We start from the raw sequence: 26,037 nt of genomic DNA, 5'->3' as shown, positions 1-26,037 counted from the left end.
ATAGTAGATACATAGAACTTCATCAGCTGAGAAATGCATGTCCATCTTGGCTAACTCTTAATTAGTCAGTAATTATTTATTGTATATTTCCTGTGTGTCAACCCTGTGCCCTGAGCTCTTGACTTCCATTGATAGTACCCCACGGCAAGACTTTATAGAATACTATGGAGTGTCATTGCAATTAAGACTTTGGAGGGACATCTGCAGGCCAGGGTACAACATGTTGTACCCAAGATAGAATGTGACCAAGATAGCTGTACTCCCACTGTAGCTCCTTTGAAAAGTTCCAGGAAGTGATATATTATTGCTTACCATGCATCATTTGCTTCTGTAGAGTTTCTGAAGTGTTCTCTCCCTCTTGTGCTATCATGGAACACTCCAAGAAGGAGGAGGCTACTTTAAGCACTAGGTCTGTTGAGGATGTTTGCCCACTAGAGTCTGGGGGCTTTGATTTTAGTTAAGACTGATTTTCTTCTGTCTGACCTTTCAAGCAAGGGCTTTCTCCTAGAGCAAGAATTCTCCCACCTTTTGGATATTCTTCCAGAGATAATGTATACATGTAGAAGTATTTTTTACTTTTGGATTTTTGTGCATTAATCAGTCATTTAGGAAATACAAAATTTGACATCTATTCCAGGTAAAAATTTTCAGACTACTAGGAATAGAAGAGGGTTTCCTCAACCTGTTAAAGGGCATCTATGAAAAACCTAGAGCTGTCATACTTACTGGCAAAAGACTGAATGCTTTTCCTCTAAAATTAGGAACAAAGTGGGGATATCTGCTCTCACCACCTCTATTTAGAATTGTGCTGGAGGTTTTAGGCAGCACAGTCAGGCAAAAAGAAAAAATATAAGGCAGTTAGACTAGAAAGGAAGACAAATTGTCTTGCAGACATGATTGTCTAAGTTAAAAACCTGATGAACTCTACAGAAAGTTACTAGAATACGTGAATTTACCAAGGTTCTGTTTCTTGGTAGTAAATTCCAGAGATTAAGTTTAATTCAATTTTAATTCTTCTTGCTAGTGTCAGTAGCAGCAGTCATATATAGAGAGCATTTATTCACCAAAGATTAGACATTTTGACGAGAACTTCAACTTTAGTGTCTTTAACTTACCAGGGCCCCATCATTATAATAATTTCTTGTCTTGAAGTATAAGAGGGGAAACCAGTAAGAGGGAAAACATTTGCAACAAGATCTAGACAGCATAGTCCAATATAAATATATTTTGAGTCACAAAGAACTATTTTCAAACAGGTGAAATTAATTTTAATAATACATTACTTATCCAGTGTACCCAAATTTTATCATTTCAACATGTAATCAATATAAAAATTAAGGTAATTTATAATGAGATATTTTATATTATTAGCATATTGTATATACTGTCTTTGAAGTGAAAGGGATAGTTTACACTTACAGCACATCTCAGTTCAGATGATATATTTTCACTGGAAATATATGATTTATATTTAGATTTCATATAATTTACAGTTGAAAAAATTGAATAATATACCCAAGTTGTTCCAAACATACTTAAAAGTTACCTAATAAATTGACTACCTAAAAATCATTTCCCTTTAACATTTGCATTCACATTGGTAAAACTCGTTCATTTTTTTAAAGAATTTATTTGACTTCAAAGCTACATCTGTCCAGGTTAAGGAAATTCACTAACTCTTGTATTAACACCAAATTCAAAGAGATATGGCATAAATTAAGGCAATTTTATTTTATTATTTATTTATTTATTTTACACTTATAGCACCTGGTTTTCCTAGGTGGTCTCCCATCCAGGTACTAACCAGGCCCAACCCTGCTTAGCTTCCGAGATCAGACGAGATCGGGCACATTTAGGGTGGCATGGCTGTAGACAAATTAAGGCAATTTTAGATTTATTGATATCAACAAAGCATTTTCAAAAATTTCTTGTAGTTTTTGCAGCTAGTTAGTGCTGTCACTTACAATTCAGATCTTCTACATATTGATTCACATTAGAAAATTGTTAATTATTATTGATATTATGAGAAGCTTCAATTTCAACATAAATACCTAACCTGATAGATCACAAAATGAGCTTTTCCTTTCTGTGACGCTTCAAATTTAACTCAATAAAAAATTTTCTCATTAATGAATATTTGGCAGGCATTCCTTTTGTTTCAAGATCTTGAGTTGAAATTATTGGTATAGAAAATCTTTTGTAAATCTTTTCACAACTCAACCAGTGAGCATTTGCAAAGAACTCAGCATCATTAAATTCATTATCTTCTAATTTTCTCAACTGTTACATAAAATGGCAATGTTCATAGTTTTTGCACGCATATACTAAATGATTTTAGCAACTGTATCTTTGATACTTACAGAGTCTGCTTCAGGAAACTGTACATTTTTAATACATACCATGTAGCAGAATGAAGTGGAAGAGAAACTTCTGTCTTGTTTTAAAATGCCAATATATCTGGATTTGACCTAACATAGCTGGAGCATCATCCATGTGAAAGAATTAAAAAAAAAAATTAGTTAAATTTTTCATTGATAGATGTAGATAATTTTAAAATATTTATTCCACAAGTTCAGATTTTTAAGCTGAGCTGCAAATTGACAAAATTTCTTTGTATATTTGGAAGCTCTTAGAGACAAAATGTACCCAAAATATTAATTGAGTAGTGTCATCTAAATCTAAAGAAAAGTACTTGTAATTTAAAACATTTTGAATCAATGATCTTGAAATCATTAGAAATGTATCACAACAGTATGTGGCCACCAGAGGGGAGGGGAGTAGGGAGGATGAAGAAGGTAGATGGGGTCAAATGTATGGTGATGGAAGAAGACTAGAGTTTGGGTGGTGAGCACATAATGCAGCATACAGATAATCTGTTATAGAATCGTATGCCTGTAATTTACATGTTACAACCAGTGTCACCTCAATAAATTTAATAATAATATTTAAAAAAAACAACAACAGAAAAAGAAGTGTCATATTCTACAGGTGATTGTTTGGTGGTTTAATTGAAGATCTTTCACTTTTTATAAGGTGATTTTTTTGTCTTTTCCTCAAAATTTTCTGACAAAATGTCCATAATTGAAGTAATAATTTCTTTTGTGGTTGCCAAAACAAGCTCATTATCCTGTTAAAAATAAAATTTTTTTTGTTGTTGGTGGACACTTAATTATTTTGTTGATGCATTTTTAATATTTTAATGTTAAGAAGAAACTTCTTATTCAGTTTATATTTGCTGACATTTCTTAGTGTTTTATCTTGAAAAGTTTCTTATATGACAAATAGCTTGTTCATTCTGCCCTACTAAAGCAAACTACAGTTACCATTCATCATGAAACTAGCAGTATACCTTCTTCCAATTTCAACATAATACTATCATTTGCATCTCTACTCAATTCTGCAACAGTAGTATGCCTTCATTTTAAATGTTAAAATCTGTTCATATTTACTTTAAAAACTAGAAACATAATTATAATAGGTATTTTACTCTAATTACCAGTTCTGATTTATTTGGGTGTCACTGTAACTCGATGGTTCTCAACTGATGCAATTTTGCCCTCTTCCCCCTCAACCCCCCCTCCCCGCCACGCCCTGCCCCAGGGGACATTTGACATGTTCAGTCATCACAGCTTGAAGGAAGCGGGTGGGGGAGCGCTACTGGAACCTAGCAGGTAAAGACCAGGGAAGCTGCTCAAAATTCTGCAGTGACCAGGACAGTCCCCCACAACAAATCTAGCCCAAAATGTCAGTAGTGCTGAGGTTAAGAAACCCTGCTGTAACTCTTGCTGTCTGCATAAAATATTAAATAAATACATTACATTGTTAAATCTGTACATAGAGAGTCATTTGAACTGAATCAGTCTGTTGGCATCAACAAGGTTGGTGACGTGTAGTACGAGAAATGATGTGCCTGACGTACACTATATAATACAGCAGTAATATCTTATACAATGCAATGATTAGAGTAAAGTGTCCTTCCGAAACAAGTTGTACTTAATGGAATATTTTACACTGCTTTAGTTTTTTTAGTTTAAATTGATTAAAATAAAAATTCATTTTCTCAGTTGCACTAACCACATTTCAAGTGCTCAGTAGCCACACGTGACTCGTGCCTGCAGAACACATCTAGCAGATAGGACATAATGGGTTAACACCTATCCTCAGTAGGTAGGGGTAGGAATAGTTGACTCCTTACTCACTTTAGGCTTTGAAGTGTGGCACTCTAGCCCGGTTTCTATAGCCACTATATATATCTCTATTTTCTTTCTAAAAATAGAGAGACCAACACATTGTTTTATTAGAATATAACTCTGGGTTTTTAACCTTGTTTTCCAAGGTCAATTACTGCTGAAACACAGTCCTGACACTGGTGATACAATCGATTCCTATGTGTTCTGTATTCCACTAGGATGAAACTGCTGGATCACAACTATTATACCATTTCCTGAGCTTCTATTCACATTTGTTGATATTAGGCAGAGAATGAAGAAGTAGTCATCATAACTTTTCAGTAAATACTTCCTTATATAGAAAAAAGCACCTTTCTACAGATCTGGAAGAACAAAGAGTTCAGAACACAGCAAATTACAGAATTGCTTAAGCATATGAGTAGAATACACTCAAAGGAGCTAAGTCTTGTTTTCTTTGTCAAACAAGATGTCAGGTCATCTCTCCTTTGATAATAACATTTAAAGCACAGCTTGGTGAGATCTCGTGTTATGAAGCTGTCTTCTTTCATTCCTGCTTGTTTCCTTAGGCCGAAGGTTTTAGTCTAGATAGGTGGAAAGTCAGATATAGGGTTAGTTTAAGGGGAGGGTACCTACCTTGTATCATGAAGCATATAACTGACTTTTTTCCCTGGAATAGAGGAACTAATGTTAATTAATATATACATTTTTTCTTAACTGTTTTGAGCCTACATATTTGATTCTTTGTAGCTTCCTAGATGAACAAGCTTCATAGTCTTTTACTACCATCATGGTCTTGCCTCTTAAACTTCATACCCTCCCTAGAGGTCCTACAAGTACCTCAAACTTGACATTCCAAGGAATATGCCTATTGCCCTCCCTCACAATTTAAGAACCATCTCTTCCTATGTTTACTATCTTAATTAATGTTATCATCATCTGTTGAGTTGACTAAAGTAGAAATCTCAGGGTTGCTTTAGAGTCTTTTCTCCCTTTCACCCAGTCAATGGGTTCTTTCAGCTTTAACTCCTAAATATCTCTCAAGTAAATTCTTCTCTATTTCTACAACCACTATTTTAGTTCAAGGCCTCATAATCTCCCACATTACAGGAGCCTCCCAGCTGTTCTCTCTGCCTTTTTTCTTTCCCCTATAGCAGCTACTATTCAGTTTATTCAATCACTAGAGTTGAATTTCAGAAGTACTGGTCTTTACACTGCTGGTGGGAGTGTATGTTGGTACCATCATTTTGCGGGCTGTTTGACAATATATAGTAAAGTCCAAGTTGTCTAAATCTTGTGACACAGTAATTTCATTTCTAGGTATATTTCCTTGAGACACTTTCCCAAATGATCACAAGGGTATATAAATAAGAACACTTGTTCGGTATTGTTTTTAATACCAAGAAATTGGAAACTTTCTACATTTCCATCAACAGAAGAGATTGTGGTATATTGACACAATGAAATATTATAAAACACTGAAATTGGATTAGAGTCACACAAATCAGTAATCTCACAAATACAATATTGAATAAAATAAGTTGCAGAATATAATATACACAAAAAGTTTAAAAACAGAACAACTATGTTTTATTTAGACATACATAAATATTTAGTAAAAGAATAAAGCTGTGTATAGGAATGTAAATACCAAAATCTAGAGAGTGTTTACTTCTGGGAAGAGAGACAGATATGCAATCAAGAAGAGGTAAATGGAGGGTTTAAAAGGTAATTTTAATGCTTTTTAAGTTTGGATATTGGGTACACAAACATTCAGTATATTTTTTTCTGTACCTTTTTCTATGTTTGAAATATTTCATTCAAAAAAATCACCAGATTTTAAATCTTATGTGACTTCCATCATTGATAGGGATAAGATAATGTCCAAACTTCTTCACATGACACCTTGACCCCACCCTACCTTTCTAGCTTTCTTTACTATCACTCTCCCATTTATCTTAAGTTATGGCCAAATTAGATTTGGCCACAGAATCTCAAATCTCATACCTCTGTGCCCATGAACATACTTTTACCTAGAATGTCTTTCTATTCCTCTTTTCACCTGGCAAAATCCTGTTTATGCTTCAAAATCTAGCTCAGATATCATCTTCCTTGAAAGTATTCTGGATTTATTGAAGCAGAATGATTCACACCTGCATTTCCACAGGACTTCATACATTTCTTAGAGCACTTGTCACACTGTGGTATCATCGTTTACTTGTCTGTCCATCACTAGACGGTGAGCTCCTAAGGACAGAGACCGTGTTTGTTTGTTTTTTTAACTTCTGTAATCTCTGGCCCTAGCACAGTGCAGTATGATACAATAAAAGAAAGAATGGATGGCTGGAATGAATGGTTTCATCTTGCAAGGCCTGTTATTGCCACCATTGTCTTCCAGAGTCATAAGCTGGAAGTGGATATTGAGATGCCTAAGTGCTTGTAGGGCTCCCCTTCTGGTTGTGCTCCCCAAATGTGTCTGTGGAGCCCCACTGTAAAAGTCTGCTTCAGATCTTAACATACTACAGAAAATACAGTCTTGGCAGCTCCTGGATTAATCTGGTATAGCCAGGAAGTATACTTTGGAATTGTTGAAACAGTTTCCTTTCTCAGTGATGAGCTGAATATGTTTATCCTAACATAGTAGAATTTACTGATTTCTCATTCCTTCCAGGATAACAAGAGGACAGCCAAAAGGTTTTAATTAACTGAAATGGGGCTTTGAGACAACTAAAGCCACTTTGAAGTAAATTATTGATAGCATCATGCATTGTTTTTCTTCCTTTTTTAAAGTAACAAGTCAAAGCAATTAATGCTATTTTTATCTTGCAGATTCACTGAATTTTAAAGATGATTTTAGTGATGCTTAAAAAAAATCCTCTTAGTGGCTGAGTGATGGGTTGCTGTCATTTATGTAAGCTAGAGGCCCTACTGAAGGAATCTGTTCTGATGCTGTTTCACGTGCTGTTGTTATAGGTGTGTGGATGCCTTACTGCTCTTGGCATTAAGGTGTTTTTTCAGGGTCTTCACGAGGTTAGAGGTTCTCTTGTGTATCTTATTGTGGGCCTTCCCAAATGTATATTATTGTCTTATAAGCCAAAAGAGAACCAAGGAAACTGTTATAATTAACAGGCAGCTGCAGAGCAGAGCCATTTATTCTCTTTAATGTGGTTTGGTGGAGATCAGAGACTAGAGGCTTCAGTGTGGCTTTAAGTGAAGCAGCTGCATCACCAGCTGGAGACTGACACACTGTAGAGGGCGGGCACAGCACAGCTGAGATCCATTCACTCCCATATGAGACTGAAAGGCCTGTCTTCAGCTTAGACAGTTGCTCTGTGTTTACATTTAGTTTATGGGGGAAGAGGTACAAAACCTGCCATACCCTATCTCCATGAGCATCTTTGAGTCAGCACTAAGCAAAGAGGTACAAATATGACCCAGGCAGGCAGATTTCTTGTGACTTTCATAAAGGTATCGCTCTACTCTTTAGCTGGAAAAGTTTTTAAATAAGACCCTGGGAAAGGAAATGATAACTTTTCTTTTTGGTTTACTGGAAACATTTGACTGGCTGTTTTTTGAATGGCTGAACCTAATTTAATTTAACTAATAAGGTTTCTATAGTCTAATTCAGTAAAAATTGGGTATTAGTCTCCATTCCTATAAGAAAATGTATCAGGGCATTCTCACTGTTCCTGGCCTGATAAAGTTAACTCATGTTTCAAGACTATTCAAGTACCATCTCCTCAGGATGCCTTTCTTAAGTCCTCAGGTTGGGCTAAATACCCTTCTTCTGTGCTTCCATAATACCGTTTGTCTACTCTTTTCTGTCCTGCCCCTCCCATATCATAATGAAGTTATCTGTCTGTGGTATGTGTCTTGTCCACTAATTTGTAAGTTCCTTGCTATCTGGGATCAAATTTTATTCACCTCCCCCATTTCTTAGCATGGCACCCACACATAGTAGATATTCAGATGTTTGTCAAACGAACTGAACTATTAAGAGTCAGGGGCTGTACTAGCAAACCCTTAGCTTCAGAAACCATAGGGGCAGAGTGTTCCTTCACTACATGAGAAAGCAGTCAATTTGCAGAGTGAGGGAGGAGGAGAAAATATTTCATTTTGTCAAGTTCTCTCTTGACAAAATGGTTCATATAGGATAAAGTTCTGTAATCATTTTAAAACTGAATGTGTCCTTTTGATAGTATCAGCTTTTCAGGAGGGGAAAAACTTACCACTATTTTTGGTATGTTGGAGAGAAAGCAGCTAATAACTTCTTCGTGAGCATAAAACAATTATACCCAGCCTCCCATAGAGACAATCTGCTAGAGCCAACCGCCTCGCCCTCCACATGGGCTTCATTTTCTTACTCCAGAATTTCATAGACTCTCCCCCAAAGACTTTCATCTTGTTTCACTATTATGATGAATGTTTGGAGCTGGCTCTCGCCCCCTGCTTTACTAGCTATTACTGGAGGTGCTGTCAAAAAATCAAGCCCCAAATTTATCCTCCCATTAAGTCCTCTCCTGGGCAGCGCTGCTTGGTTCTGAATAGTCGTCATCTAATCTCCCCTCCTTTTCTCAGCTCCCACAGCCTTTGAACGTAAGAAAACTGCAGGCCCTGTTGCAGACAAAGCACTGTGGTAGGAAGTAAGGTTGCAAATCATTTTCTACCACAGCTCTTTTTTGCTCTTGTTCTAGGCCTAGAGAGAAGCTCAAATGTGTGTGTCTGCATGTGCAGGTGCTATGAGACCTCCATCAATTTCAGTCACAGGCCCATTCCATGTCATTTCCTTAATAGGCTGGTCATGTCTGTCTTCCAGCAATGTCTTTAGGATCTCCTGTCTATAATGATTTAGAGCAGTGGTTCCCAGCCTTTTTCGCACCAGAGACCAGGGCTCCTATGAGAATCTAATGCTTGATGATCTGAGGTGGAGCCGAGGCAGTGATGCTAGCGCTGGGAAGTAGCCGCAAATACAGATGAAGTTTTACTCAGTCGCCCGTCGCTCACCTCCTGCTGTGTGGCTCATTTCCTAACAGGCCACAGACCAGTACCAGTCTGTGGTCTGGAGGTTGAGGACTACTGAGTTAGAGATTTATTGGTTTCTGAACACAGAGGCCTTACTTACTTACCTGTCTACTCTTACTATTCCTCTGAGTGATAGACTCAATGCTTTTGAAGGGTTTTTAAAATGTGTTACATGATTTTTTAATTTGTCTCCACTGGTACTCTTACAGCTTTCCTCTTGTGGGAGTTTCTGTTTAATAGAAGCTCTCTGAGTCTGAATTAGTAGGCTGTCATTTAGTCAGTTTGGTGCTTTCATTTTGACTAATATTTTCAGAAAGAAATAGGGCCAGAAGTTTCATCGGGCACCATTTGTAAATCTTAGAATAATTGATAAGTAACCCATTTCCTCTAGCAAACAGTGGGTTTTGTTCAATAATACTGATTAGCTTTTTGAGAAAATCTAACCCGTGATTGTGAAGCTAACTCATTAATAAAGCCGATATTGAGTCTGCCGTTAACATCGAGAAAGCAGCGTTCCTCAGTCATATTCTTTATCCTGTGAAGAACATTGCAATGAAGTTTAAACTTTTTCCCAATTAAATGAGATACTATCAACTTCACTTAAGCAGAATGATTCAATACTTTGAGCAGCTTATTTATTCTTCATTTACTTCTTCATATACTAACCTATCCCATTTCCTTACTTTACTAACCAAACTGCTACCTAGTTCTCTAGCTCCCCTAGTTCCTACACCTCTACCTCTCTACCTCTCAAGGCTCCCTTCTCTAGCTACTCCCACCTTTCCCCCCACTATTTAGACCCAGACTTCTTATAGGAAACCACTGGTGCTAGGGCCTCTCTGAACGCAACATAAGTCACTGCCAGAGCAGGTAAAAGCAGCCTGCTTTTTCAGAGATGACAAGAAGGGCAAAACTCTCTGTCAGAGTGGGCAAGTAACCAGGCAGGGCCACGTAACTCCACATCTCAGTGGTTAGCACCTGCAGGCTCAGAGCTGACAGTGCACTGTAATAAGATTCATCTCTGTTCACTTAACTGATGTGGGCTTTATGGTAAATGTTCGCTTTGCTTAATTACTTTGGCAGACTTGCTGATTGCCTTTCCTGAGGAGTTCCAAAAGGCCCCCCTGGGATGGAGCATAAACCTCCTTCCATGTCTTTTAATTTCATTCTTTACTTGGAATGCTTGAAAACTGGTATGTAATCCATATGGCCACCATCCCCTCTCTCTTGTGCGTGAACATCAGGACCACTCCTGTCTAGTATGGTGTCTATATGGCCCACACTGGACCACTCAGAAATCTTGATGGTCTTTTTCCTCCTTTGCCACATGAGATCCCCATTCCTCTCTCTTCACCGTTGAGGTATATGTATAACTCTTGTAATTTAGTTTGGGATCCATGTACCTTTTTTTCTCTAGTTAGTATGGGATGTATAGAAAATTTCCCTCTATAGTCTAGCAGGTGAGCCACTAAAATAATTTCTCTCTATTTTTGAAGTGATAGGAAAAGAAGCCCAAGTTAGCCAATTGCTATTTTTTTTGCCCTCTAGCTCAAAGCTAAATGTCTATAAATAAATTTATTAATTGGGCTAATGGGAATGAGATGTAGTTAACATATTTCAGGTTTTGGGTTCATGCCAGTTTTTTAAAGTTCTTGAGTCACATCATGGGATTGGAATGTTCACCATTAATTAAAATTAGATCACTTCTTTGGGTTTTAAGCTGATCTCCACTGCCTCAGAAGTCTTACCAGGTATGTATTAGGATTTTCTTGTTTCCTAATGTGGGAAAATGTCTGTTAGACATTTTCACATGGCCCATTTTTTTCCTTTATATTCACTAGATGTTTCTGAGTGTAGAGGTGCCTTGCTTCTGGAGATAAGAAATCCAGGGCCAAACTAAATTGCAAAGGCTATCAAAGGTTTGCGTTTTGTAGCCCTAGGAACTCTGCCACCAACTCCTGGCCTGCTACTAGAGACAGAGTAAGGAAATCTGAAGTGAAGAATAATGGGATTTGAGCAGGAATAGTCTAATCTTGTATTTTATCCCTAGGAAACTTTAATAAAAAGTAGACATTTCTAAGGGAAATGGATCGTGATGACTTTCATAGACATGTAGATGGTCCATTTGACTTTCGTGGTTCTTTCAACTCCTGTGGTTTGTTCTTCATTTATATTCATTGTGATTGTGGAAACAGTGAAAATATGTCAAGTTGGTATCTAAAGCAGGAAGGAATTTCATTCCTCTCTTGTGTCAGTGCTAGAGGAGATAATTTAGCTAAAGAGTGAAGCCCATGGCATCTTACTTGGCTTAAATCTATGTTTTGGGGCCACAGTAACTAGAAATTAGCTCATTTTTCAAGCAAAGTAGCTGTAATCAGTTGCCCAGTTTCTAGTAGGTGTTGAAGTGGAAACCTGCATGGGACAAAATCATGCATCAAAGTAGAAAGCCTAAACTACCATATGCATAATCATGCACACAGCTTCAGAAAATGAGGCAACTGCCTCAGGCCTCATTTTGCACATGTACATTTCATACACATTGACTCTTTCCTGTTTCCCTTCAGTTTATGAATTCTGAACCTTCATTTGTCCAATGCAGAGCCTGGATGAAAATGTCGTCCAGTAGGTGAATAACTTGCCTGCTGTGACACATGTGTTTCTCATTTAAAAATCAAGAGAAATTGTGACTCAAATCATTCCCCAGGTTAACATATGGGGATTACTCTGGTGTAGTCAATGATATATACTCTTTGTTCCAGTCCCTTCAACCAGTAAATTTGTGTCCACAAATAAATCAAGTTCTCTTAAGTAATTAGGCCAATTTACATAGTTGGATCATTGGGTAAAGCAAGCAACTGGATACACTCACCAGTAGCTCATCCTTGCAGATGGTTGTCAAAATGGCTTCTATAGAAGGTTCCATTTTTCTGTCTCTGGTCCTGAAAAGAATGACCACAGGAACAGCAGTTTAAGTAAGGGGATAATTGGCACGAAAGGGTTAAGGACTAGTGCATAGGGAATAAATTAGAGGAACACCTTAACAGGTCAATCGCTGAAGTTTTGACTAGATAGTTTCAAAGTGAAAAGGTTAGCAGGTAATTCTTAGTTGAGATTTTATTTTGTTTAATGTTAATCAGCAGAGTCTCTGAGGCTTGTAATGCACTGCTATTAACAGGCATCAGGGGAAATTGCTTTTTTGGTTGTTGTTGAATTGGGTGGGCTGAAGATTCATGGACTCCATGAAGAAGGAAGCTTATTACTGCATGAAATGGGAGTATGTGAGGCAATTCTGAAGATGAAAAGAGTTTGAAATTAAATATCTCAACCTCAGATGAACCATTTTAACCACTGCCACATACCACTCAGTCTTACCTCCACCCCTTCTCTGAAGCTAGTCTTTTTACCTGTATGTTTGAAGGTTTCCCAGGTAAAAGCAATTAAGAATATGATAGTTTTCTTGTCTTTAACCCCAGATATCTGAGCATATACTCTAGTATAGATCACTGGACTGTTCTTTTGAGTCTAGGAAAGGGGACACTGCTTGGGAAGAAAAAATCCCTTTAGGGCGGGGTCTCCAACCCCCAGGCCACAGACTGGAACCGGGCTGCACAGCAGGAGGTGAGAGGTGAGTGAGCAAGCAAAGCTTCATCTGTATTTGCAAGCACTTCCCAGCGCTAGCATCAATGTCTCAGTTCCACCTCAGGTTAGGATATGTTAAATGGTGTGTGTGTGTGTGTGTAAACAGAGGAAAGCTTCGGAAAGGGGTGTGTGTGTGTGTGTGTGTGTGTGTGTGTGTGTGTGTGTGTGTGTGTGTGTGTGTGTGTGAACACAGAGGAAAGCTTCGGAAAGGAAATCCAACCAGATGAAGAAACTGGTACTCAGAGAAGTCTCTTTCTTGCCCATGGTCACACAGCCTGGAAGTGGAAGAATCAGGATTTTAACTCAGGTCTAGTGTCTCTAAAGCCTTGCTTTTTACATTATATATCCCATGTTGTTCAGGGAAGTAGTGGTATTTTAACCAGGTATTCAAAGAAAAATAAAACTTAGGATTTTTAGTAGTGAAGAAAAATAGCATTCCGTATCGAGAAAACCATGTAAATAAAAGCATGACGTCCATTTGCACATGTTTAGCAAGTATTTAAAAATATAGGGCTATAGCTCTTATGAGGTTGGGGCTTGAGATCCAAATTTATTTTTATCGGACTTCAGCTATTCACCCATAATCTCTTTAATGTAAATCTCGTAGCCTTATAGGAATAGGTTTAGGGTGAAACTTTTATGAAAATCTTCCCAATATGTTTCATGTTGAGTATACTAGTTGTGTTTTCTCCTTTGGAATAAGAGCTACAGAAACTTTTTCTGTAAACAAGCTTTGCCTGTTTTTCTCCTTTTTGCCTGAAGGATTTACATAGCAGCTTTCAGAGACAGCCTGCTTCCTTCAAATATCTCAGTAAGGAAACAATCACCATGTTCTGGGGTTCTGGGTGAAACTATTATTTATTTATCATTTCGTAAAAGACTCTTAGATGCTTTGTCTGTGGGAGAAAACTGGGATTGTGAGAAATTATATTGTTGGAGAATTTGCTTTAGATTCACAGTAGGTATGAGGAAGAATCCACATTTTCTCTTAAGTTACATTGCCTACATTATTAAAGTAACATTTCCAAGCATTTCTTGGGTAAGTTAGGCTTAACTATGTATCTCAGCCATCAACCACCCAGCACTAGGGGAAAGAAAGCCGCTTTGCAGAGTCATGAGTCAGAGAGAATAAGTTAAAAATGGGCCAAGAAATCCCCAGCCAGTTTGCGGCTCAGCCTTGCTGCTCCATCTGTCCACTTCATTTTGCTTCAGTTTGTATAAGTGACTTCCTGTCTTCAGCTGTCAGAAGTTGACAGTTGCATTGGAAGATGGCTCACATTCTTGCCCTTAAAGGTGCTTTGGGTGCAGAGCCATCCCTTACTGTGGCTGGCTTTAGCAGCATTCTACTGTAGCATTGTCTATTTCTTTTCTCTTTCCCCTTTGGGACTTCTTATTTCTAATTCAGTAGCATTAGGAGACCAAGTACCAGAATATAACAGGTTCCCCCACTCTTCTCCCACCCTGTACCCCCAAACAAACAAAAACTTAGGTTTAATTTTAGAATATATTAAATTACTTTAATAAGATATGCCAGAAAGCTTTTCTTTGTCCTCCTGGTATAACTTAAGAGGAAGAGAAAGCTTTACTGTCTTCAGCGACAACTTTTGTTCCTTTGGAAGACAGCTGCTTGTGTTTGAGCCACCTTTTCTCTCAGGATGGGAATAAATCATTTTTATTGTTATTTTAATACTTTTGGAGAAGAGCTGGTAATCATGGACCTCCTTGCTTGTGTGAGACTGGACAAAAACTTTTTTAGACTTTCGTTTATTCATTCAGTTTTCAAAATTGAATCTTACAACATGCCAGAGATTTTGCTAAAGGACTGGGAATATAGTGGTGAACAAAATTAATTTGGTCCTTGCTCTTATGGAGCTTTTAGTTCCAGTTTGTGGAAAGCTGGAGGTTTGGTTAGAAATTATATTCTCTTTCCCCACTAACTTCTGCCTCTGGACTCCTTTCCCTTTCCTTGGGCCTTATTTCTTTAAATCTTTCTAGTCCTGGATAGATGGCTCTCTCTTGAGTAATGTGGGCAGCTCCAGCCATTTCTCAAAAAAAAAAAAAAAAAAAAGGAAAAAGGAAAAAAAAAGTGGTCATGAGTGTTGAAGATAAGAGAACACTTCTTTGTCCCCCATCAGTATACCTCCAATGTTTTATTCCAAGGAATTCTTTGTCCAGTAGCCAAATGTTGACATCATTTGCCGAATGCAGACCTTTTAATTTAAAGATATCATGCATATTACCAGGAGTTGAACTTTTCTTACTTCCAGACAGGATTGGCTCTCCCTGCACATGAGTCTTGCAGTAACAGTCTCGCCTACATCTCTGCTACCTTTTGTGGTACTGCACCACAGTAGCTTCTCCAGAAGCTCTTTAAACTCAATTTGCTATAATTTACAAAATAGTCAGTGGCCCATTGAACTCCTTTTCCTCCTGCCACAGTATTGCTAGCATATGCAAGCTCTAGGAAAGTTATCAAGCTCTGGGATCTGTGAATTCTATGGGGATTTGGTTGCTGGGGAAAGCAGCTTTCTCAAGAACTGCTGGAGTCAAGGAGGCCTTAATCATTTTTTAAAAACAACTTTATTCATATGTTATAATTCACCCATTTAACATGTACAACTCATTGTTTTTTAATATATTCACGAGGTTGTACAACCATCATCACAATCTAATTTTAGAATATTTTATCCTCCCTAAAAAGTACTCCATACTCATTAGCAGTCAATCTCTATTCCTCCTCTAACACTCCCCTTAGCCCCAAGCAACCACTAATCCACTTTCTCTATATATAATAATTTGCCTATTCTGGATCTTTCCTATAAATGGAGTCATATAACATGTAGCCTTCTGTGTCTGGCCTCTTTAATTTAACATAATATTTTCAAGGTTCTTCCATGTAGTAGCATTTATAAGTACTTCATTCCTTTTCTGGCTGAATAATATTAGGTTATAGCTATACCACATTTTATTTATCCATTCTTCAGTTTATCAATTCTTCAATTACCCATTCGTGGACATTTGGGTCGTTTCTTTTTGGCTATTATAAATAATGCTGCTATGAGCATTTGTATACAAGTTTTTGTATAGATGTAATGTTTTCATTCTTTTGAGTATATAACTAGTAGTAGAATTTCTGGGTAATTCTCATGTATTAACATTTGAGGAACTGCCAAACCACTTTTCAAAGTAGCCGTACTGTTATACAATCCCACTAGCAATGTATGAGAGTTCTAATCTCTCCCTGTCCTTGTCAACACTTGTTACTATCTTTTAGATTATTGTCATCCTAGTGGGTGTGAAGTGGTATCTCATTGGGGTTCCTTATCAGATATATGATTTGCAAATATTGTCTCCTATTCTGTGTTTTTTTTTTTTTTCACTTTTCCAATGGTACCATTTGCAACGCAAAAATTTTTTAACTTGACCTGCTTTTTCTTTTGTCATTTGTGCTTTTGGTGTCCTGAGAAATCATTGCTTAACCCAAAGTTGTAAAGATTTACTCTTATGGGTTCTTCTATGAATTGTATAGTTTTTAGATCTTACACTTAGATCTGTGATCCATTTTGAGTTAATTTTTGTGTATGATGTGAGGTAGAGGTTCAATTTCATTCTTTTGCATGTAGATACCCAGTTGTCCCAGGACCATTTCTTGAAAAGACTATTCTCATTTAATTGTCTTTCCACCTTTGTCAAAGGGAAGCCTTAATCTTTTCATAATGACTATGTTTATTCATTCATTGCCCACTCACATTTTCTCTTCTTTCTACTCCTCTTCCTTTGAAGTCCCCTTTTTTTAGCATGAAAGTTTTTGACTGGCAGAAACTAGGTTTTGTTTAAATACCTGAAAGGCTGAGATTAGATGAAAACCAGTCTTAAAATGCAAATAAAAAGGAAAATGGATATCCCTTTGTCATGTATGGTGCTGGCTACACTGCTATCCTTTCAGACATTACCTCTGTTCAGTGTGTGTGTGTGTGTGTGTGTGTGTGTGTGTGTGTGTGTGTGTGTCCTCTATGGCACAGACCACTCAAAAAACCCTGCAAGGTCTTTCTTTACTAAAATCTGTGTTTCTCACTTAGTAAAGGCTAAAGGTCCAGTTCCACTCTACCTGAAAAGCTGGTAACCCACGTGGCTACATTTGTGGCATTTGTGATTGGAACTATATAGCATAGGAACCTCAGAATGATCACCTAGAAGAGAAGGTACAAAAGGGTACCTACCCATAAGGTAAAGGGTAGAAAAATAGGAAATCGCCTGCAGAATGAGAAGCTGACTTTATTTGATCTACTACTTGGCTAAATAAAGACTGACTCAGGCTTGTGGACTGCTTCCCAAAGGCCAGGTTCCCTGTGAGGAGGAAGACATCCATGTAGAACATCTCAGCTGCCATAACAAAATACCCTAGCCTAGGCAGTTTAAAAAACAAAATTATTTTCTCACAATGGTGGAGGCTAGAAGTCTCAGATCAAGATTCAGCAGGGTCAGTTTCTGGTGAGGACTCTCTTCCTGACTTACAGACAGCTATTTCTAGCTGTGTCCTTGCATGGTGCAGAGAAAGATCAAGTGAGCTCTCTGTTGTCTCTTTTTATAAGGACACTAATCCTACTGGATCAGTGCCCCACCCTTATGACCTCATTTGACCATAATTCAATAAAGGCCCTCTCTCCAGTTATAGTCATATTAGAGATTAGAGCTTCAACATATGCAAATTTGGGGGGGATATTCAGTTCATAACAATCCAATATGAACCTAGTGGAGTTGTCTTGATATAGCCTGCACTAGCCTCCTAGTGATGCAAGACTCCCCTTCCCTGGTCTCTTCAGTTACCTTCTTTTCTGAGCTTCATTTTCTGTCAGGCTAGTCAGGGGCAAGGAACTTGTATCCTACTTGCAATATTCACCTTCTCCGAATTTGCCCTTTCTGTAGGGTGGGAGTTTGGATAGAGTGGGTAGGGGAGGGAATTAAACTCATATTCTGTTCATTCATCTTCTGATAGAAAAAAATTGCCATTTCTTCCTTCCTGGAACACTCAAATTTTAGACTTCAGCACTGGACAGTTGCTACCTGTCATGTTTTGATCAGTAAAAATGAGAGCTAGTTAGAATGTCTCAGGAGACCCCTCCCTCCCACCAAATGTTCAGAAGAGATGACAGTAAATCCTTTTGGAGGAGGTGATACTAGTGGGAAGAGAAGCCTAAAGAAAAAAGAGAGAGACTCCTCCCTTGTCCATAAACCTGGTACCTCATCTTTCTCCCTCTGAGAGAACTATTCAGGCTTCAGTCCTAGTCTGGGGCCACAGCCAAATGGGGGCAGTGTGGAGTCACAACCCAGTTGAGCCCTTACCATCCAAACTTCCCGGGAAAGACAAGTATTTCAGTCTCTGCAAAGGCATGTGTAAGTCATTGTGGGCTGACTTAGACTGCTGTTGGTGTTTTGTCATCTCTTTGCTATCTCAGAACATATTTCCATTTCAACAGTATGATGCCCTGAGAGCTTTAATAGGAAGCTCCCAACCCTCTCTCAAATTCCTTGCTAAAGAGCCTGGAGGAACAACAGCCAGTGTCACACTATTTTTCTTACCTCTTAGGCCTAGTGCCTTGTACCTGGCATCTCCAGTAGATCAGAGTAGTACTCAGATTTTACAGGTAAAAGTCTCAAAGAAACAGTAAGAAAAGTAAAGCAGAGACATATACTCTATGCCCTTTGTGGGTACTGAGTTAGAGATTACTTACTGGTTTTAGACTGTTCCACCTTTGTCAGGCTTCTAAATAGTCTCTCCACTTGCCAGGTGGGAGATCTTCATCACCTGCTGAGATCTGAAGCTCTGGGATGAGAATGTCACAAGGCAGGTTGGATGATGATTTTTTCTTCATTCCAACTGTAAATTCTTACAGTGACAAATCAATCATACCCTCAGCCAAACAATATCATATATGCTCTGCAGCATAAAGCACAGGGTTCCTGACCCATTTCTGTCCTATTTGATTTATTCATTCATTGAATATTTATTGAGCACCAGCTGTGTGCCAGGCATTGTGCTAGATGTTTGACAGTGCTTTGTTATATAAATGTTGCAAGAATCCTCTAAGATTTAGTCACTCTTTCAACAAACATTTATTTTACACCTGCAATCTACTATTCCTAGGTACTGTGCTAAGTGCTAAGATGGGTTTTATTATTCCCACTTTTTATCTTCTGGTGAGACATGTATATAGCTTCCCCAAAATCATTCAGAATAACAGGTGGTCAAAGTAGGATTCCAAACCATGTTTTTTGTGACGTTTTTGGCTTATAATTTTATTACCTGTATTAGGTTAAATGGTTCTGTGATTTACTATCAATTAGACATATTAAAAGAAGACATTGATTTCTGTTATGCTGTCATACACGTTTTAATAAACTTTTTATTTTGGAAGAATGTTAGAATTACAGATGTACCCCTCCATGTAGTTTTCCCCATCTTATATTACCATGGTGCATTTATTAACACTAAGAAACTGGCATTTATACATTACTGTTAACTAAACTCCATATTTTATTTGGATTTCATCAGTTTATCCATTAATATCCTCTTTCTGTTCCAGGATGTAATTCAGGGTATCACACTGCACTTATTTGTCATGTCTTCCAGATGTCCTCTGGTCTGTGTCAATTTCTTCATGACCTGACAGTCTTAAGGAGTACTGGTCAGGTATTCTGTAGTGTAGACTGTTCCCCAGTCTGTGTTTGTCTGATGTTTTTCTCATTACTAGACTGAGGTTATAGGTTTTTGGAAGTATCCAAGAGAGGCGAAGTGCCCTTCTCATCAGATCACACCAGGGGTTACTTGACAGCCACATGACATCACTGGCAATGTTCACCTTCATCACTTGGTTAAGGTAGTGTTCGCCAGGATTATTTACTGTATAGTCACTATTTTCCCTTTCTCTACTCTATTCTTTGGAAATAAATCACTAAGTCTAGCCTACCCTTAGTGAGAATGGGAACCAAACACCAGCTCCTAAAGAGAGTATCTACACGTATTATTTGAAATTGTTCTGTTAGAAAGATTTGTCTCTTCTCATTTATTTAATAACTTTTATGTCAATATGGACTCGTGGTAAACTCTGATCTAAAACCTATGTTTTTTTCTGCTACACCAGACAAGAAATAACAAGGACTTATACCAAACATTGGTTTCAGGGAAATTTATTTCAGATTTCAGAGATTTTTAAGAAGTAGATTTGATAAGACTTGGTGACCTTGAATGTGAGGGAGTGATGGAGAGGGAATATTTGAAAATGACACTTAAATTTTGGTTTGAATAACTAGAAATAAAATTTTGGTTTGAAATATTTAATAACAAGAATGAAGATTGATTTTAGGCTTTGATAAAGCTCAGCGTCTTCCGAGACTGTGTTTAGACTACATGTCGGTCCAGCTTTACCAAGTGCCCTGTTCTCCCAAGTCAGCAGAGAAAACTACTTTTCCTTGTGGCTGAAATGCCAGGGCCCCCTAGTGGAGAACCCTCTGGGTCCTGTTTATTGTCTGAAGGGTGCTTGGTTTTGTTTTTTGTTGGGTTATGTGATTTTTTTCTAGTTTATTTACAGAACAGAGATGCTTAATTTTCTAATAAATGATTAAACCCTTCCCCTTTCAGAGTTATCAGTTCACTTCCATGTGACCTCATGCTCATTAAGAGGACACTTACCCTGTGACAATCACCCCCATGCTTTTGTACTCCAAACCAGAGAGTATGTGATACTTGTTTTTAACTCGCTTATTTTCTTTTTCTGGCTGGTGCTGTATTAATGTTGATTCTTTGTTTCAGAGCCATCATCAACCACTTTAACCCCAAAATTGAATCCTACGCTGCTGTGAATCACATATCCCAATTGTCGGAGGAGCAGGTAAGCCACTACTCTCCCCAGAGTGACCCTAGTTGGTGGCTAGGATCTAGTAGTTGCCCTCTCTGATGGCAGAGGGATTCTGTGATTGAGCTTCTAGCAAGAACGGCAAGAGCCAGGATGCTACGAGGAATTAGTAAGGGATTTGTTGATAGTACTTTAAATAGTAATGGTTTCTTGTTTTTGTGCCATACGAGAGGTTCATTTAATTATATAGAAGATATGTAGGTGAAAATTTAGTGAATTCTTATTTTAGAGTGGGCGATAAGGCATTTCTTTTTTTAATTTTAGGCAGAGAGTCATTTTGATTTTTGAAAATAAGAAATGAGAACTTAGAAATGGATGAAACTGCCAATTAGAAAAACCTTGAGTTCGGCTGAATTTGATGCTGTTTGGCTCGTTAAAACTTGAGCCCTCATTGGGGCAGATTTTCTTAGTAATTGAGTTCTATTTGCCTTGAACAATTATTCCTGAGCAGGTTTTCCTGTGGTATGGACTGAGTTGGAGATGCAGATAGCATTGTGTATTGGTTTTCGTTGAGTCTGGCCTGATTTCCCCTTCTCCTAAAGTGCCTGCACTTGGCTCTGCATTATTTAAAAGTAGAGATGGGACTTTAGCGCATGGCATGGGGCTTGAACTTGATGTTACAGAATGAGACTCTTGAGTCCCGTTTTTAAAAGCATAGACTAAGAGTCTACGGCCATGCCACCCTGAACAAGCCCAATCCTGTCTGATCTTGGAAGCTAAGCAGGGTCAGGCCTGGTTAGTACTTGGATGGGAGACCACCTAGGAAGACCAGGTGCTATAGGCAGGCGTAAACAAAAATAAATAAAAAAATAAAAGCACAGAATAAGACATTATATTCACAGTATCCCTTCCTTCCCACCCTACAAGTCAGAGGGCCAAGATATTCATGAGGTGAGTCCAGATATAGCCTCCAAGCCATATGCCAATGCATCAGTGTAAGCCTTCTCTGAGCCTTTTGCTGGCAGAGCCAGCCAGCCAGCTATGGTGTGACTATGTGTTCCTGTGTTCCTAAAAGCTATTCAGCTCACCCAGTGAGGCACCAAGCTAGCCTTTTTCCTAACAGATAAGCTTCTTAGTATTCCCACAGTGGCTTTTTCCTCAGCCAGATGGATAGGACTCTATTAGTCTATCAGTTGTTCCCTTTGACGTATTTGTTCTCTTTTGTGAGACCAGCTGTGGGAATCCATCCTCTTATTTTAACTGTTTTTGTAAATGGTTTCATTTTTTTTCTATTCTGCCTATGGAGCAGTCCTGAGTCCTGTTCTTTGATACCACTGCTCTCTGAGATGCACAGGGATACTACCTTTTTTTTTGATGGACCAATTCAGATCAGTTTTACTATATCGTTTTTATACAAAAGAATTTAACATCTTGAGTTTTGTTCAGTGAGAGTAAAGGTGACTTTCCTGCCGCAGTGAGCTCTGGTTAGCTAAAAGCTTAAAAAAAAAAAAAAAGGAAGACACATTTTCTCTGTCAGCCACGTGCAGTATTCATCCCCCAGCAGCTTGGGAAGGTCAGGCTGAAATCTTTCTACAGCAGTAGCAGCCACAGACCAATAATAAAAATCCATTCTGGTACATGAGGCAATCTGGAAAGTGATGATTAGCAAGCACATGTCCTCACCCTCCTCCAACTTCTTTCAAAGTTAAATGAAGTGATGAAAGTGCCTCTCAAAAAGAGTCCACAAACCAGAGAAGAGGCGATTTCTATGCAGAGGGAGAGTAGATAGCCCTTTGTGAGAATGGGGAGGGCATAGCAGCTCTCAAGGATTTATTTACTTAGTTAATGAATAATTACATGCCTGCTGTATATAAGGTGTGATACTGGGTGGTGGGGAATAATCTTAGTGTAGTTCTTGCTCTCATGGAGCTTTTGTACACTCATTACCTCTCTTAACAATCCTTTCACTTGTGGGAAGGGGGAAGGGTGATGCTATTCTGGGACCCTTTTCAAAACTGCCCTCAAAATAGTTCTTGCTTTTTCCCCCTAACTGACTTTGAAAGGTGCTAAATGACAGCATTAGGGTACACTTGGTTTTATTCTCACCTCTATCAGATTAGAAGCATTTAACTGCCTTGTTAATCTCCAACTGTTGGAGCACTTCTCTGCCTTCACTCATGAACATTAATGTGAATATCACTTAATGTTAAGTGTATTTACAGCTTCCCAAAGAGCCGGCTTTGAGATGCAGTGGGGCCTTATAGTTGTTAGCAGCAAACTAAGTTAGAAACAAATCAGGAACTTAATTTCCAAGTAGATTCTAAAGTACTCCTAAAATAAAACCTAAAGACCATGGATAGGCATTAACTGGAATTTATAGCACCTAGTAAGATAGCAGACAAGAGAAGGCTCTTTGTTAGATCTGTCTGCTCAGCTTGCCATTGTTTTCTGGCAAGAGATTTGTGAGTTTTTGAGCTCTCACAACCCCCAGATATATTCCAGCCTCTGTTTAAGGCATTTCAAGGTGATACTTGTAAATCCATTATTGCTTATTAAATAAAACACATTCTCTCACACTGGAGTTTGTGTTTTTTTTCAGTTGTCCAGAAGACAGATGACATTTTTCTGTTACTTCTTATTGGCTTCATAGAGAACAAAGCTTTTTAATCAGTCAGTTCTTTCAGCATAACTGAATAGTTGTGCATTTATTAGTGTAATAAACTGCATAAATTTTTATATTGTATGCACAGGTATATTTGTCTGGGGTTGATTGCAAAGCTTGTTCATTTTGACTCCCTTTTGTGTGTGTGTGTGATAAAAATACATAAAATTTACCAATTTAACCATTTAAAATGTACAGTTCAGTGGAATTAATACATTCACATTTTGTTTAAACATTACCACTATCCATCTCCACAACTTTTTTATCATTCCATACTGAAATCTTATACCCATTAAACAAGAACTCCCCATTTCCCCCTCCCCCAGGCCCTGGTAATCACTGTTCTACTTTCTCTCTCTATGTATTTGATTATTCTAGGTGCCTCATATAAGTGGAATCATATAATATTTGTCCTTTTGGATATGGTTTATTTTACTAAGCATAATGTCTTCAAAGTTCATCCATGATATAGCATATATCAGAATTGTGTTCCTTTTCAAGACTGAATAATATTCCATTATATGCATATAGCACATTTTGTTTATTCATTCATTCGTTGGTGGACATTTGGGTTGTTTCCATCTTTTGGCTATTGTGAAGAATGTTGCTATGAACATTGGTGTACAAATAGCTGTTTGAGTCCCTGCTTTCAGTTCTATGTGTATGTACCCAGAAGCGGAATTGCTGGATCAAATGGTACTTCTATGTTTTAAGTTTTTGAGAAATCATCATACTGTTTTTTACAGTGCTGTACCATTTTACATTTCAGTTTCTCCACGTGATTGCCAACACTTGTTTTCTGTTTTGTTTTTGTTTTTGTTTTTGTTTTTGTTTTTATGTTATAACCATCCTAATGGATGTGAAGTAGCATCTCAGTGGTTTTGATTTGCATTTCCCTAATCATTATTAATGTTGACTATCTTTTTATGTGATTATTGATCATTTGTCTATCTTCTTTGGAGAAATATCTATTGAAGCCCTTTGCCCATTTTTAATTGGGTTGTTTGTTTTTTTTTTGGTTGCTGTTGAGTTTTAGGAGTTCTTTATTTATTCTGGATATTAATTCCTCGTCAAATAATGTAATCGCAAATACCTTCTCTCATTCTGTGGGTTGCCATTTTACTGTGTTGACAGTGTCCCTTGGTGCACAAGTTTTTAATTTTGATAAAGTCCTACTTGTGTACTTATTCCTTTGTTTCTGTACTTTTGGTGTCATATCTAAGAAATCATTGACAAATCCAATGTCATGAAGCTTTTCCTGCATGTTTTCTTCTAAGAGTTTTACAGTCTTAGTTCTTACATTTAGGTCTTTGATCATTTTTAATTAATTTTTGGGTATGATGTTTGGGCAGGGCATTTGACCTCTCTTTTTATCTCACATATCTTTATGAATAAAGATCATGGAAAAGGTACATCTCGTTTTTCCAAAAACTGTGAAACTACTCCATTTATCCCCTGCTGAGTTTGTTTGTCTCTAGTACATCTTGTAAAATTGCCCTTCAGGCCCCTTGCCCACCCTCAGCTGAGATTTATTTCCTTTCTCTCCCCAGTATGGCTTGGTGGTAAGCATCTGTCCCTAACTAATAGAATCATTTGATATGCTCCCTCTACCCCCTAGGATAGCTGCATTAAACAACCTATGTTTCATAAATAAATTCCAAGGACCCTTTTGTAATTGGAATTTAAGAGAAACTCTTGACTCCAGGCTGTCTTGGGTTTAGATACTTTGAGGACATCCCATCCTGATGAAGTAATCTGTTCTTTAGAGAAGTATGTTGAAATAGAAGAGCTCTTCAGGGAGGTCTCCTCCCTATCTTGTCCTACCCTAAACTCTTATATACTCCCTCTCCTTTATTCCTGCTTTTCAAATTAGAATGGGTCCATGCTCAAGAGGTCTGTCATGAAATCTCTTGGAATAATACGTAGCTCACAGGTTCTTAACCTAAGGTCCAAAGATAGGCTTTAGAGAATTATTGCACACTCTGAAATTGTGTGTAAAACTATATATATGTCCTTTTTTTCCCCTTAAAGAGGGTCTATCTTTCTTAAAATTCTCAACCAGTCTTTGACACTCCTACACCCATTTTTTTGTAAGAGTTATTGACTTAGCTTCCTTGAATAATACCTCATACTTTCCTTGCCCCCAGAGCCCTTAGACCTTTGAAAATGCCCATTAAAGATCTTCAACTCCTTTTAGGATATTCACTATTTGTTTGGTTTACAAATACTATGACATATTGATTTATTCAGCTCTAATTTCCTTATAGGCAAGAGAGGGCTTCATAGTAGGACTTCAGAGAAGATTCTCTAGAGTTCTGATTATCTAGAGTACCTAGTACTAATTTCGGATTCAAGTCAAAACCTTCTCTGAGCATCTGATTCCTTAAGCTTTCAGTCACATTCATGACCAGTTTTGTGCCTTTGAAATATCCCATTGGAAAGCAAGTAAATGATCGGCCCACTCTTGCTTTCTTCAGCCTTCATTCAGCTATCAGTATTTCAGCATGTATGCCTACTCTGTGCTTTAAATTGTGCTAAACATTTGAGGGATACAGACATATAAGGGGCCTTTGTTCTTAAAGGATGGAATAAATGCAGGAGATGGCTTAACGTAACTTATCAATAGCCTACCAATCCTAGCAGTATGATCTGTGAGTTCCTGTTAGAGAAAGAT

The 26,037-nt window shown here is 37.9% G+C and overlaps 1 protein-coding gene and 2 pseudogenes across 1 annotated transcript in view; 2 read left to right on the top strand and 1 right to left on the bottom strand.

The window, feature by feature from the left end:
- Positions 1-26,037, top strand: part of CUNH10orf76 (chromosome unknown C10orf76 homolog) — a 150,639-nt gene that overhangs the window by 101,974 nt on the left and 22,628 nt on the right. The window contains exon 24 of the mRNA XM_023522538.1: positions 20,659-20,786. Coding sequence (XP_023378306.1) covers positions 20,659-20,786 — 128 coding nt within the window. The remainder of the gene's footprint in view (positions 1-20,658; positions 20,787-26,037) is intronic.
- Positions 1,756-1,874, bottom strand: LOC111731096 (annotated as a pseudogene).
- Positions 21,427-21,545, top strand: LOC111731097 (annotated as a pseudogene).

Source organism: Pteropus vampyrus, unplaced genomic scaffold (genome assembly GCF_000151845.1).
Source record: "Pteropus vampyrus isolate Shadow unplaced genomic scaffold, Pvam_2.0 Scaffold348, whole genome shotgun sequence".
Classification (NCBI taxonomy): domain Eukaryota; kingdom Metazoa; phylum Chordata; class Mammalia; order Chiroptera; family Pteropodidae; genus Pteropus; species Pteropus vampyrus.
Note: the sequence above shows the minus strand (reverse complement) of the source record. Positions and strands in the feature narration are given on the sequence as shown.